The following is a 13,809-nucleotide window of genomic DNA, read 5'->3' as shown; positions in this document are numbered from 1 at the left end:
TCATGGCCGTTAACCCAACAAAAAATCTACACCTTATATGGGACGAGTAAATGGGTCATCAGGGAAGTAATAAAACAGGGAAAAAAGGGAGGGGGATCGCAATAATTTGGCGTCAACCACATGTCAAAACAAAATATACAAATCAAATTATAATTGTTTTGAAAGTTTAATGTTTTTGCAAATACTTGGAAAAATAATCCAAAACCTGCAAGCTTACGTAAAAGGCCGTCCATGCCCTTCACTACCGGCTATTCACTGTAACTCAATCTCACTTTCTAATTAATCGGGAACAATTTTGTGATAAACTTAGCTCCCGATAATAATTATAATTGGCGCTGTGTTTGGTTTACGCCAGAATTGACGCTTTTAACCAACAGGGAATTCTTCCTGTCTTTATGTCACAAAATTTGTGGTCAAGCAGAACCTGTGTCAGTGGTTAACGTGTCAAATGCTAAAAAAACTCTTTACAAACTAATCTGCATAACCGCTGGTCCAAAGCGAGGAAAACTCAACTCAATGACCTGGCCTTATTAAGGTACCTATGAAATTTATGCCACTTGCATACAACCAGTAATGTTATTTAAGGTGAGCTCTGTGAGGACTGCTTCATTGTATACGGTTATTCCCTACGTCCCGATAGTCGATGCCATTCTTTTTATTGCGTATGACGTTCTCTATACAGGCTACAGCGATAAACACAAATGTAGCATTGCAGGTTTACTGTGTGTGTAAATCAGTCGTTTAGCGCATTGAGGACGAGTGGACGAATGTCAAAGAATAAAAGATAAAACAAAAACAAATATATTTCTGACGACACAAAAACTGCTGTTATAAATGGAAATGTTTACGCAGATTAAACGTAATAGCGTGGTCTTAATCTACTTGAAATGAAGTTTTAAGTTAAGAAAAATGGATTCCACAAAAGTAAATATTTCCATACAGGGTTGCTAAGTCTTTGTGTACAAGTACAGCCGCAGCAGACCAATCAGAATTTATTTTGCGTTATCTTGGAAAAAGAACATTGTTTATTGAGCAAACGATTTTAATTTGTATACCTTACATCGATTAATTAATTATCTTTCTCCATTTCAGAACATTTTAAATAAAACTTTATACCACTTTTACGTGTTTGCAGGTCACCACTGCGTATAAAATCATCAATCGTCCAAACATATGTTCTCTAAGAAGCATACCAAGCAGTCGCCAATTACGTCACACACAAGCAAAAGTGAAGCAGATTTTTGTCACAACGTGCCAAAAATATATATGTTACAACGAACTATTAACAATTAATTATTTACAAAATTAATCGTTCGATAAAATGTTTTATCGTGGGCGGAACTACATCTTACAATAATTTCAAAAAAATAAAAAAACGATTTACATATCTTGAAAAAAGTTTTAAGTTATTTTTTTTGTGATACTGTTGAAACATGACAGTTGATAGCGATATCAGACTGTCCATTTTACTAATATATCCATTCGAGACGACTATTGGTGGTGAGCTATTTAATGAATGGGTCAAATAGCACGAGAGCAAAGAGGAACAACATACTCAAGCGATGGTAAGCGATTTGAAATTCCTCTGTTTTCATGGTCAATGAATTGCACATACATAACAACACGATCCGCTTGTGAATCAGTGGTCTTCGGAAATGTAGGTTGCCAATTGGACAAAGTTATCTTCTCTCCATTTTTGAGAGTTATCAAGTTACGAGGATTGTCCAGTACCTGACATTAAAGGCGTAAACCTTATCTTTCATTGAAGTTGTTTTGTTACTAATTATTACAAAATAAATGTTTATTTGTTGAAATCTGCGCACGTCTGGTAAAGAATAATTTTTTCTTTAATTTACTCTAAACGTTAACTTAAAAATGGAATTTTATATAAAAAGATCAAACAAAGTTTTCGGTAAATGGATATCTACGTTTAATTATTATAACTCTACGTGTAACTTATAAAATCTACGCTTTTCTTGGTACTAGACAATACAACCCCTTTTAAAAACTTGTAAATACATAAAGTAAATTTATATAGGCCTACCTACCAACCTGGAAAGTGGATCCTAGCCAAACATGTAGGCCTTGATGAATTGTTTCTCCTACATCGGAGACCCATGTTCGTGCAATATACCGGTATATTATTTCGTTCATTTCATCACTCGTCACTTCCGCAAGACTTCCGGAACATATTTCCAACGCCTCTTTGTAGCTGACAAATTTTCCCACGACATAAGGAAGTTGAATGCAATGATTTTCATAAATGAATCCACCGATGCAAGAAGCTAAATTACGTCATCGTGGAGAGAAGAAAAGAATTAGCACTTCAATACATTTAAATCTCTATTTTCAATTAAACGCAAACATCTTAGCTATTTTTGTCATAACTTACTGAGGTTCCTTAGCTGACTAACTGAGCTTTGTAGTGAAGATGTTTCTTTTTCAAACTTGGCTGTAAGATTTTTCTCCAAGATTTTGGTTTGAGATTGAAAATCTGTCAAATATTGGATAATTATTTAAAATTTTTATGAGATAAATTGTCAGTCTTTGAGCCCGATGATTGACCAAGCCGGCTAAATGAAATTACTGGGTCGCTTTGAAATCCAAACCACCGTGTGCATCATGTCATGCGGCACGATACAACATATGACATATTTCCCAGTCTACACGCCACACCCACAGGCACCCAGAATGTGCTACTCCTCTTTCATTGACTTCTACCCAAGCTATAGCCTTGGCAGTCAATATGCGGCGCAGTGATAATGACAATCAAACCGAGGATAAAGATCCGAAGTCAAGTATTGCCTTTCTGACACTTTTTATTCAATTTATAACACGGGCCGGCCCGCCGTCCAAGTTGTCAGGGTGTAGGCTGCTGTAACAGTGCAGTAGGATCAGCTGGGGAGATCTATTTTAGTTGTCGGGTTTGCTTGTCCGCTGAGGCACAAAGCTTAGCGCGTTGCTTGTGGGGTTGCCTTAGCGCGTTGCTTGTGGGGTTGCAGCTCGCAGTCGTATTTACATTTCTATGTACATTGAATGCGTGAGGCTACATATCCGTGGTGACGTCACAATTACTTACCTTGTGTTAAATGTTCAACTTGTGACTGAATGATCTTGGAAAAGTTGGCTGTGCAAATACAAAATGGTTTTGCTGAGTGAAAATTCTGTTTTTTTACGTATTTTGAATTCATCTACGGCTAAAATATCTCACAACCTTGCAGTAAAGATGATTCAGTGCGAATATCATCCGTTATTTTGTTTATCATTGTGAGATTCTTCTGCAAATTGTGCATTTGTGCTTGAAAATCTAAATCAAACTTTGTTGAAATTAGTTTAATTTACAAACATTATGTCGTATTTACACTTCTATATACATTGAATGCGTGAGGCTACATATCCGTTGTGACGTCACAATTACTTACCTTGTGTTAAATGTTCAACTTGTGACTGAATCATCTTTGTAAAGTTGGCTGTGCAAACACAAAATGGTTTTACTGAATGAAAATTTTGTTTTTTTACGTATTTTGAATTCATCTATGGCTAAAATATCTCACAACCTTGCAGCAAAGATGATTCAGTGCGAATGTCATCCGTTATTTTGTTTATCATTGTGAGATTCTTCTGTAATTTGTTTATTTGTGCTTGAAAATCTAAATCAAACTTTGTTGAAATTAGTTTAATTTACAAACATTATGTTTGGTACATAATTTAATATTTCTAATGTAAATATATTTTGCTTTTTAACTTTTTTTGTCCGAGTACTCTATTGCTGCGAAAGAAAAACAAATAAAAAATTCAAAGAAATCTGCCTTTGATGGTTGCAATAATTTCTTTGCTTTGTTCTTGCTGTGTTGTCTGGAAATAAAAATAAAATAATAACGGAATTTATCAGCACGAAGATGTAAACCATATCAAAACATTTTCACAACTTGTTGGAACTCTATCACATACCATTGCAATGGAAGACAATATCAGTGAAATAACCGCCACTAGCAGCGCAAGAGAGGCTACCACCACAACTAACTTCGTAGAACTCTGCTTTATGGATGAGTCGATTTTTTTATGAGAAGAATCTGTCCAATGAAACGATATTTGTAATTACGTAAACATTGATTGTCATTTGTTACTGAGCTTCTGTAGTTATTAGAACTTGAATAAAGGAAATAATAAGTTACTGTCACGTATACGCAGTGATTTATGCAAAGGAGTAGACATTTCAGAAGATCTTACCTTTGGTCTGTTGTTGTACGTTTTCATAAACATTCATTTCAGCCATTCTCATCGGGTTTGAACTTACTTGGATCAACTATTTTAATACTTTTATTGCAAATTTGTTTTACCTTTGTTGTACTTAATACCTATTTCGTTCAGAAAAAATTTTTAGCTCCTTAAAATTGCTCTTTTCCCCTCCTTTCTAAGTTACAAGAACTTTAAGTTTTTTAAAGTTAAATTTGCTCAATAGTTTCATTGCAAGAATACGATCGTTGCATATCTAGATTCACAACTACTTTCATGCAACGTTTATTGCTTTTTATATAGATAGAGGAATGTAGATGTGTGGGATGGCAGGTTGGTATTTATATCAGCTTGCTGGTCGATGTGGGTGTTCATATGATAGATATGAGGTTGAAGAAATTGTTTCTGACGCAGTTCTTTATACTTCCCTATAAATGCAAACGTTTTACCTCTCATCACGCCCACGTTTGTTGTCGGGATCTTTACAAACTCAGGCTGTGTTTGTTTGCTCAGCTTTTGCACAAATATGGTCGTTATCCAGTCATTCATATTTTATTCCGTGTTGTCACTGTAATAAATCTGTGTCAATTGGTCATAGCAAGATATCTGTCTCCTGCCATCCTATCTCAGCTTTCTTTCGAATCATTTTTTAACTTTTTTCGAATACCAATCAGAAAATATCTTTGATTTTTTTTGTGTTTATTGACATATGAGTTAATATATCATAGAATCAACGCATGTTCGTGCTTTAAGTCGTGTGACGTAAGAAATCATCCACACCTGCGTCAGAATCAAGCGCAAACGTAAATATTACAACACAATTGTTCAATTTGAACAAATAATTATCAAGAAAATGTTAGTTATGCTATCTTTCGTTTGTTGATGCGTCGGCTGTGGTAACGCTTTCAGTGGACAACGAATTTCTAGACGTGTTTGTGTTAGCGCTATCAGTGGACGAAACAGCACTAGAATTTGAATCAGTAGATGGCGTACTATCGACCTGGACAGAATCAAGCTGTCGTTGGTTTGATGAGTCCTGGTTATTCCCCTGTTTGCGACCTGAAACCAGGCCGGACACGATTTGAATTGTCGCTCTCATTCTTCTTGACACCGCATTGAAATTATTATTGTTGTCGGGGTGAAACCAACGTAAAACGTTCATCGCTCGTGAGCGCGTATTATGACGTTGCGATGACGTGTTGGCATTTTCATTTTCGACCACAACGCAAGAGTACAAGGGTGGAGGCGAGGAATTGAACCCGGAACCTTCGTAAGACCAATGAACCTCAATCGCGTCTTCTGCTGCTTTCGGAGCGGTTTCAACGTTCGAGCGTGTTCCAACGGGTTCTGAAAAAATGGAAAATGACCAACATGAAAGTAGTTCTACAATTTAGTCATAGATATAGTAAAAAACAGTAATTTGTTTATTTCATGACTTAGTCATTTTTGTGTAATATTTATTAAATTTCGTGAAGGTGTGATTATAGCTAAAATACCCGATCGCTCGTCTTTCCTAAGGTTTAGTGACTTTACCTCCGGAAACGGTTGAAGGAATTTTTCCCGATATGATGTCATCATAGCTTGGTGGGGAATCACTGTAAATGTGAGTCATGGGCAGGTTTTGATGGATTCCTCGACGGTTGTTGGGCTAAATAAACATGACTGATATTTCAAACTCATTTCGTAATCAAGTTATAACTCAAGTACTTGCTGTACAGATACTGTATAGCAGATAGTGTTTAAAATGGACTAAAACTTGTTCATCCAAAATTTAAACAGTATCGAACAGAACCTGCCGCTGGGTGGCGGTAGTTGTTCAAGTCCAAAACCAAGATAATACAATTATAGAATCCATCGAAATTTACCACAAAAACTTGCAATAAATTCCACAGAAACAAGATCTAAGCACAAGTTCGGTGCTTTAGTAAAATATGTTTTTATCCGGAATTGTCAAATTAAAATACTTTAATCTGCATTAACTTCTATTACTTGAAAATTTATTTCATTGTCCCTTGAGACAAAAAAAGCGCATTGTTTGGTGTCGCGCGTAACAACAAAGAGTTTAATTCTAATTTTATTTCTTAATAATATTGAAATTTTATCATTTTGCTAAAAAATATTTAATTTTTCGAAAAATGGCAAACAATAAAACTGTCGCTTTAATGTTTGTTGTTTTGCCAAAAATAATATACAAAAAAAATTGAGCCAAATTTCTCTGTAACTTGTTTAAGCTTGTTATAAAGTTCTCAATTTGGTTTGGAAAAAACCAACGTAAATTTCTTCTCGTTACCTCAATTTGGCGGCGAATATTTGCATTTAGCTCTAAATATAGTTTACTGATAAAATTGACCTTGACCGATACAGATGATAAACCTAAAGTTTAAATACTGTGCAATTTTATCACTGAAAAACTTTTGATCGTTTTCGCCAAAAAAATATCAATTTGTTTAAAAGATGCTACAAAGTTATACGTAAAATAAACCGATATCTAGAATCTACTGAACACGGTAAGATGTAGAACAACTTTCGGAGTCACCAACCTGATTTTCCAACGCTCTTTGGCGCAACCGGCGTTTCTGGCAGACGACATAGGTCTTGCAGCAGCAGAGGAAGATGGCGGTAACTATGGCAATCATGAGCACCATGAACACTCCGGCTGTCACATTCAATTCCATGCTGTGTCCAAGATTGTCAGATGAAGGAGTCGATGATGATGATGATGTGGTGAGAAAACTTTCAGCTTCCGGCGAATTCACAAACTGATCTTCAAATTTTGATCCTGAAGCATTCAAACTTCCAGATCCTTCGACGTCACGCATCACTTACTTTTAAAAAAACTTGCAAACCTGGTGATTTTCAACGCTGCTATAAACTACAGCAACGAACTGAAAATATGGAATTGTTGCATTACTACAGAAGTTTATATGTAACGTGAGTAGCTAAAAGTGTGTTAAAACCGTTCAGACAAGGCTATGCTTGACTGCAGCGCTTTTGTTCTGTTCACCTGCCGCACAAAAGCTACTTTGCTTGGTTTTTCAAACTTCCTAAAAATGGAACAAAAACTTTTTCCTCATCTCGCCGCGCAAGACTGGCCTTGGCTGACGAAATTTCAACATCATAATTGAAAATGAGTTGCCATGACGATTTTTACGTCATAATACAAACAAAAGATATTTAAGGTCCCTTTGCATTTGGGAGAAAGTTTGCAGCCGCAGGGTAATGGCCGAAGTACAAGTGACATTTGCAGGTAATTGGCAATAATTCCAACGAAGCGTCCAATTGATTGTTTGACACTTTTCACGTTTTGTATAAAAATCACTTTAATCTGACAAGAATGTCTTCTACGCGCTTAGAATTTTGCCACAAACTTTATAATTTCTTGTTAAAACTTAACCTAGCTCGTGCTATCGGATTACAACTGCCTTTTGCAGCAACACTTCAAGTAAAACCAGCAAGTTTCCATCGTTAATCACAGTCTTCAATGCTGCAGATTATTGCTGCTAGTTTTTCAAAGAAATCTCATTGTTTGACGCAGAATAGAGATCAATTTATTAGCTTAGTGCCGGCAATGAACCAGCAACCTTACTTCAGCTGGGATGACTCACGACTGAATAACGTAACACCACTCCTTTATAATTCAGCTATGCGGGTGTGTAGCTGTTCGTCTGCAACATTGATTATGACGACGTCCAGCAGTTAATCGGTGCGCCAGGCGTCAAATGGATTGAGTGACCTGAAAATTGGGCCGCAAAAGAAAACTGTTCATCACTTTCAAAATAAACAAAGATACGGGCGAAAACGTTCGAACAAATTTCCAGCAATCGAACTGTTTTCCTTCGCGCAATTATCGATTTTCAGATGCTACCATCTGCCCGTGACATTATGATGTAAAAATGCAAACATATACTTTATAGTCAGTTTTTAATTTAAAAGATATTTTATAACGATTAACTCGCGTTTTTATGTTTCAAACTGCAAAGAACCCACAATTTTACGGGCAATCCTCTCCATTGAGCAAACTAACATATTTTTCCAAACCAAAACACAAAAATTTTCCAAACAATGCAAATTTAAAAGCGTTCAAGAGCATCAGCCATCGCCATCGCGCGCCGTACAGCGTTATGCGTTTTAGTCCGAATGTTGAGGGGACTTGTGGTTTTCTCACAAACAAGAAATTTTTCAGAACCCCATGAAATTCAATTGTACAGTTGGTCGACCGCGTGCAAGTCCCAGTCGTTGGCATTTTCCATCTGATTCTGCCTGCGCTGAATATCAACTAAATTCAGAACAAAATCACTTACGAAAGCCTGCCTGTAAAACCCAGGCCCACACTGACGTTTACGTTAATAGATGATATGTAACTCGTGTCCGCGTGGAGCTCCTATTACCCAACCCAGCCCTAATTGATAACCAACCCCGAGAGAGATCTGCTTCTTGTCACCAACTATTTATCGCAAGCTAAAAATAAGAAACGCTCTGAGGTGTTCAGCACAGAAGAGCCCTTAAATAAAATAACTATCAATCTTTATAACCTGGAACTTACAACCGCTCGTTGCAGCTCATTAGATAGAACACGCGATTTATGCGAAACGTTTTTTCTTCAAGTTGGTACGTTTTAATCTATACAAGTGCTTCATCATAAGTCTTAGCTGTAAAAGAAAACCTAATTGGCAACTTTCGTTCCACGACCAGTAGCAATTTAGGTCGAAAAATATCCTTCTAATACCAGATAAAAGCTTTAAAACCAGTAACGTCGACGCTAAAATGCATCTACATAATGAGTCCAGGCCGCATTATATTAATCCACGCGCTGCCAGCAATCGCGTAAGTGCATCCAACGCGCTCGACAATTCGAAGTGAAATAACTGTTTCATCGCAATTCCACCATCTGTGATCTGTCGTGTTACATGGCTGCCGGCTATTCATGAAATTTTTATTAAACTCGATGCCTTTCTCTCTGAAGAGATGTCTTTCGCAAGATGCATGTCTAAGGTCAGTCGAGCAGAATAAAATACATTTTCTTTAAATAACTCCCGAGGGTTTTTTTAGTTTTGAACAAATCAATTATTAATGATATCAACTTTTAATCTATACCATGTTGTTAAACACACGGCTGTCTATGTGTCTACAATGCCTACCTTACAGCGCGTCTTTAATACACGAAATCGTTATTTCAAAACTTCCCAAAGAAAACGTTATGTAAGTCAGCCAGCGACCCATATAAAGCAAAACCTTCAACTTACGTAACCTTTCAAAATGCATTTTGGCAAATTCCTTCTAACCGCTGCTTGGAGGCGTGTGAGTCGCTTTGTGACATCACAAGCATACTTCATGAACTCGTAGATCAGTGTAACCTTGGCATTGGCATGAAGGCAAATTCGTTTTCATCGCAAACGTCAAGTTTTATAAATTAGTGGCAAGATGCGGTTGATGTAATTTTATTTAAAATAAATGTTGCGCGTAAAAGTATTTTGAAAAATGTCACTTCATTAAAAGAAACTTTCCCGATTGAATATTATAAGTCTAACTTGAAGGATATCCGACACCAAGTTAAATCGAACAATGTCTGTACTTTCTAATCTATCATCAATCGCGATTAAAGAACTGATTTTGTAAATAAATGTTTTACACGTGTTCACCCCTAATAATCAACCGCTTATCTTTTATGACGCCCCGCGTGACCTACTTCCGGTGAAGTAGTCAAAACAATTATTGCATCGAGTCTCACGTGAACTTACATTAGAAATATCATCATTGTCTGGATAGACCGTGATATTTTTACAACAGGATGGCCATAATGTTTAAAGTAAAGTTTTTTGTAAATTTTAGCAAGATAACCAAATGACTCATGAAACCATAGTTTCGTATTTCGCTTGAAAATTGTGCTTTGGATGAACTTTGTTGTGGATGCAACTCTAACTAGCGCTTGACAAAGTCAGATTTACAAAATCATAACAAACGTTTATGATGTAAGAAAGTATGACCAAGCACAATGATTTTGAAGTCTCTCTGTAGGTTTTTGCAAGGTCACGTTCCATTCTCAGCATACAAGAATAACTCTCAACATGGGTAACACCCAAAGTTCTGTTTTAACGGGAAAACAATCACAAGTTTTGCGCCAAGTTTCTCGCATGCAAGAATGAGGACACACAAGATGGAATTATCTGCTAGAAATAGAATAACATGTTTTGCTTCAAACTATTGGCGCAGTAATTAACGAAAATGATATAATAATTTGCGGTTAAAGCAAGTTCTTACGATTAAAAAATTAAAAAACGAAAACATCGGCTTCCTTTTTTGCATAGATCAAGTAGGTTCACATACGTCATAAACTTCATAAAATTCCAAAGAAATCGAAAAAACTACCAAAGTTAACAACAGTCTAATTCAAAACAAGTTTTTTCTGGTTTGTAGGATTTGAAAGATGAATTAAAAATTACCAAAATGGTTTATGGCTGGTCGTGTTTCTAACCTAATAATTACACCGTTCAAATCAGGACAAGCTAATCATCATTGAGCAGAAGGCAGCCGGTGTAAATAGCTTACAAGCGAATTCGATTCTTTGATGACGTAGAACAACGTTTTAATGCGGTGCTTTAATCCCAGAGGTATTCTAGCCGTGACTAAGCAGCCAAAAATTTGTGGCTTTTTTTCTCAGCTTCTTTATAACATCATTGGTTTATTTAAATCCAATCACCCGGTTCAATGAGGCTTGCATCAGATTAAACCGCCAAATATTCAAATTTTAAACCTTTTTTCTTACGTCACAAAGTTTATTGTTTGCAATTTTTAACAACTGCCAAAAATCATTTGAAGCAAATACCGGAAAATCAAAGGAGGTCTAACATCAAATGCGTCAATACTCAATAATAACCTGAAAGCTTCAAGCACTGATTGACATTAGATAGTGAAAGTGTGTTTTAAGCATGTTCAGCTCTTACTTAAATAATTTTCCTTGCTTGCTAGCCTAGCCTAATTAGGGCCGAGTCCAATCTCATATAACCAGCAGCAAAGTAGCAGTCATCTCCCGGTTAAATACGCAACTTGATCCTGAGTAGTTTGTGCGAACTTATGTGGTAGGTGCGTACTTAGCAGTTATGCAGCCACCTAGTGAAGGTATGCGTGCGGCCATGCACCCTGCATGCGTGGCCAACGCGTGTGTGAATGCGTGTACCCAATACACAAGTTTTGCATTTATTACGTCATTGACGATATGTTGCCCATGTTCATTCATTCGTAAAAAGTTTTCTATTGTGTGGTTTTGTATGCCATTCTTTTCTGCTAGTGTATACAGTACAGCACAAGTAATTTGTTGGGTACAATTTTCTCGTTCGCATGATGTCAGGTAAAGGTAAGCGTTTAAGTGAATCCCAAAGATTGGAAGTCATCGCCAAGTTGTGTGTGCCGTCCGCTCCGAGTAAAAGAAGTCTCGCAAGAGAGTATGACGTGAGTGAAGCTGCTATCCGAAAGATTTTGAAAAACCGGGAAGTTATTCGAAAACGTTCTGCTTTGATGTCTGAGGAGACAAAGACAAAAACGTTTCGAGCATCCGTTGGTCGGTTTTCTGAGCTGGAAGATATTCTATATCTTTGGATTGATAGCATGCGCCGTGCAAGTCACTGGTCATTGCAAAAGCAAAACAAATCGCTCAACAATTATCGATATCAGAAGATGATTTTCAAGCGTCGTGGCAGTGGCTTAGCCGATTCAGAGCACGTCGAGGATTGCAGAAAGTTCTTCTTCATGGTGAAGGAGCTGAAGTGGACAAGGAAGACCCAAAGCTTTTGGCTGCATTGAATGATTTACATGCTATAATTGCACGGTATGATCCTGAAAATGTGTATAACATGGATGAAACAGGGTTGATTTTTCGTCTGCTACCTAGATATACCTTGCTTATGCCATTCGAAGATCTCAGCAGCATCCGAGGGAAGAAGAAAGCTAAAGACCGTGTGTCTCTGGTTGTTTGTGCAAATGCCACAGGAACACACAAAGTTCCATGCACATTGATTGGGAAACCTAAATCTCCGGCCTGTATAAAGAATCGGGGATGGCCTGTCAAATATCTTTGTCAGCGTAAAGCATGGATGGACGTTGACACATGTTGGAAATGGTCCAACGAAGTGTTTTATCCTGAAGTAAAAAAGAGAACAGGACGGATAACGCTCCGGGCCATTTTCCAGCCTTTGAACGGAATAACGTCAAAGTGGAATTCTTCCCACCCAACTCTACTAGTTGGAAACATCCATGTGACATGGGAATCATCGCGGCACTAAAGAAGAGGTACAAATATTTATATCTCAGGGAGGTTCTGGACTTTTTCATGGCTTTGAACAACTTTACAACAAAGTGCTTGATGTTGAGGATCAGTTGCTGTGTCCTTCCTTACAAGATCAAGCAGTAGGTGCTTACGATAATCTCAAAAACACTTTTGAATGCTTTCAGCGAAAACTGAGACAGGTGACGTTGGAAGCCAAGCAAAAAAGAATGCAAAATATGCATCAGATGACTTTGCACGACATGTTTAAGCAGTGAACTATTGTTAAGTTGAGGTTTAACTTTTCCTGACATCCAGTTAATGTGCTTGCTGTTTAAAATAAATAAATTGTTGAAAAAGTTGAACCCAGAATTTGTGAAGAATTTTTGCGTACTTATCTGGGATGCGAACTTAAACGGGTGCGTACTTAACCGGGAGACGACTTAGGCCAAAGTGGCCATGTTGAGATTTCCAGGCACAAATTTGGCAGCGACAGAATGCGGCCGGTACGATGTCGTCAATTTACGGAGTTCTCTCACGAACTATATCGGCTTGATATTAGACCAACCCCGCTGCAGGTTGATTTGTTGAAGCAAAATTTTAAAAACAGCAGCCGGTTTATATCGAAGAGAACCTGGGCTGGAGACAAAATCAAGAACGACCGACTGCCTTGATGAGTCTCAGTTGATAGCCCGGAGCCTTTGAGGCACTTTGTTGCTGGGAAGATCACATTAAATGTCGTCAGGGTCATGTAACCACATACTTTCAAACTTTTTTGTAGCGTCACAATGCACAGAAGAATTACTATCGCAAATCTCAGTGAAGCGTGAAACGGGGCAAGGTCTAAATTAGATTTGTGGAAGACCTGGAAACGGCAAAAAATTTTTCATTTTTGCATTCATCACTTTTAATTTCAACTTTGACCTCGAGTCGGACTAAATCCCCTGAATCAATCGTTTAGCTACGTCACTGCTTCTTGCCAATATAATCTATAACAGAAGCAAAGTTACACACATACCTTTCTAGATTTCAAACCAGGACGTATGAAAGCAATGAAACAACTTTATGTGCGTCCTTCATTCAAACTTTATTACATTTGGTCGCAGAAATGCTAAGAGAGCCATGGGCTTAAAAGATATTTATAACTGAAAACGAATCAAAGAAAAGCAAACAAGTTTGAAGCGAGCGCCCACACAAGTCTTGCTAAGGCGGGAAAAAGGAGCATTTGCGCCATCTAGAGGCAGGTATAACAGAATAAAACAGCGCAACATAGCACGGGAAAACTGAAACATTAATCATAAAAATTTACATTGCAC

At 37.3% G+C, this 13,809-nt stretch overlaps 2 protein-coding genes across 2 annotated transcripts; both read right to left on the bottom strand.

Annotated features, from left to right (window-relative positions):
- Positions 1–681: 681 nt before the first annotated feature.
- Positions 682–4,679, bottom strand: LOC143459870 (uncharacterized). The gene is made up of 10 exons (XM_076957177.1): positions 4,231–4,679; positions 3,952–4,073; positions 3,810–3,855; positions 3,558–3,650; positions 3,423–3,470; positions 3,215–3,307; positions 3,080–3,127; positions 2,393–2,494; positions 2,053–2,285; positions 682–1,731 (listed from the first exon to the last, which is right to left on the bottom strand). The coding sequence occupies exons 1-10, from the start codon at positions 4,280–4,282 to the stop codon at positions 1,522–1,524; spliced, it is 1,047 nt and encodes a 348-aa protein (XP_076813292.1). The 5' UTR covers positions 4,283–4,679; the 3' UTR covers positions 682–1,521.
- A 235-nt stretch (positions 4,680–4,914) lies between these two features.
- Positions 4,915–7,322, bottom strand: LOC143460866 (uncharacterized). The gene is made up of 3 exons (XM_076958525.1): positions 6,777–7,322; positions 5,770–5,884; positions 4,915–5,583 (listed from the first exon to the last, which is right to left on the bottom strand). The coding sequence occupies exons 1-3, from the start codon at positions 7,053–7,055 to the stop codon at positions 5,102–5,104; spliced, it is 876 nt and encodes a 291-aa protein (XP_076814640.1). The 5' UTR covers positions 7,056–7,322; the 3' UTR covers positions 4,915–5,101.
- Positions 7,323–13,809: the final 6,487 nt, after the last annotated feature.

This window comes from Clavelina lepadiformis, chromosome 5, assembly GCF_947623445.1.
Source record: "Clavelina lepadiformis chromosome 5, kaClaLepa1.1, whole genome shotgun sequence".
Lineage (NCBI taxonomy): Eukaryota > Metazoa > Chordata > Ascidiacea > Aplousobranchia > Clavelinidae > Clavelina > Clavelina lepadiformis.
Note: the sequence above shows the minus strand (reverse complement) of the source record. Positions and strands in the feature narration are given on the sequence as shown.

Bases quoted from the DNA above. Each gene is read 5' to 3' on its own strand.
- LOC143459870 (XM_076957177.1), bottom strand. From the start codon at position 4,282: ATGAGAATGGCTGAAATGAATGTTTATGAAAACGTACAACAACAGACC. The intron at 4,074-4,230 runs GTAAGATCTTCT...TTCATTGGACAG, and splicing joins CGTACAACAACAGACCAAAG to ATTCTTCTCATAAAAAAATC. The intron at 3,128-3,214 runs GTTGTGAGATAT...GTATTTGCACAG, and splicing joins TGAATCATCTTTACTGCAAG to CCAACTTTTCCAAGATCATT.
- LOC143460866 (XM_076958525.1), bottom strand. From the start codon at position 7,055: ATGCGTGACGTCGAAGGATCTGGAAGTTTGAATGCTTCAGGATCAAAA. The intron at 5,885-6,776 runs GTTGGTGACTCC...ATGTTTATTTAG, and splicing joins AAAGAGCGTTGGAAAATCAG to CCCAACAACCGTCGAGGAAT. The intron at 5,584-5,769 runs GTAAAGTCACTA...CCATTTTTTCAG, and splicing joins TCCTTCAACCGTTTCCGGAG to AACCCGTTGGAACACGCTCG.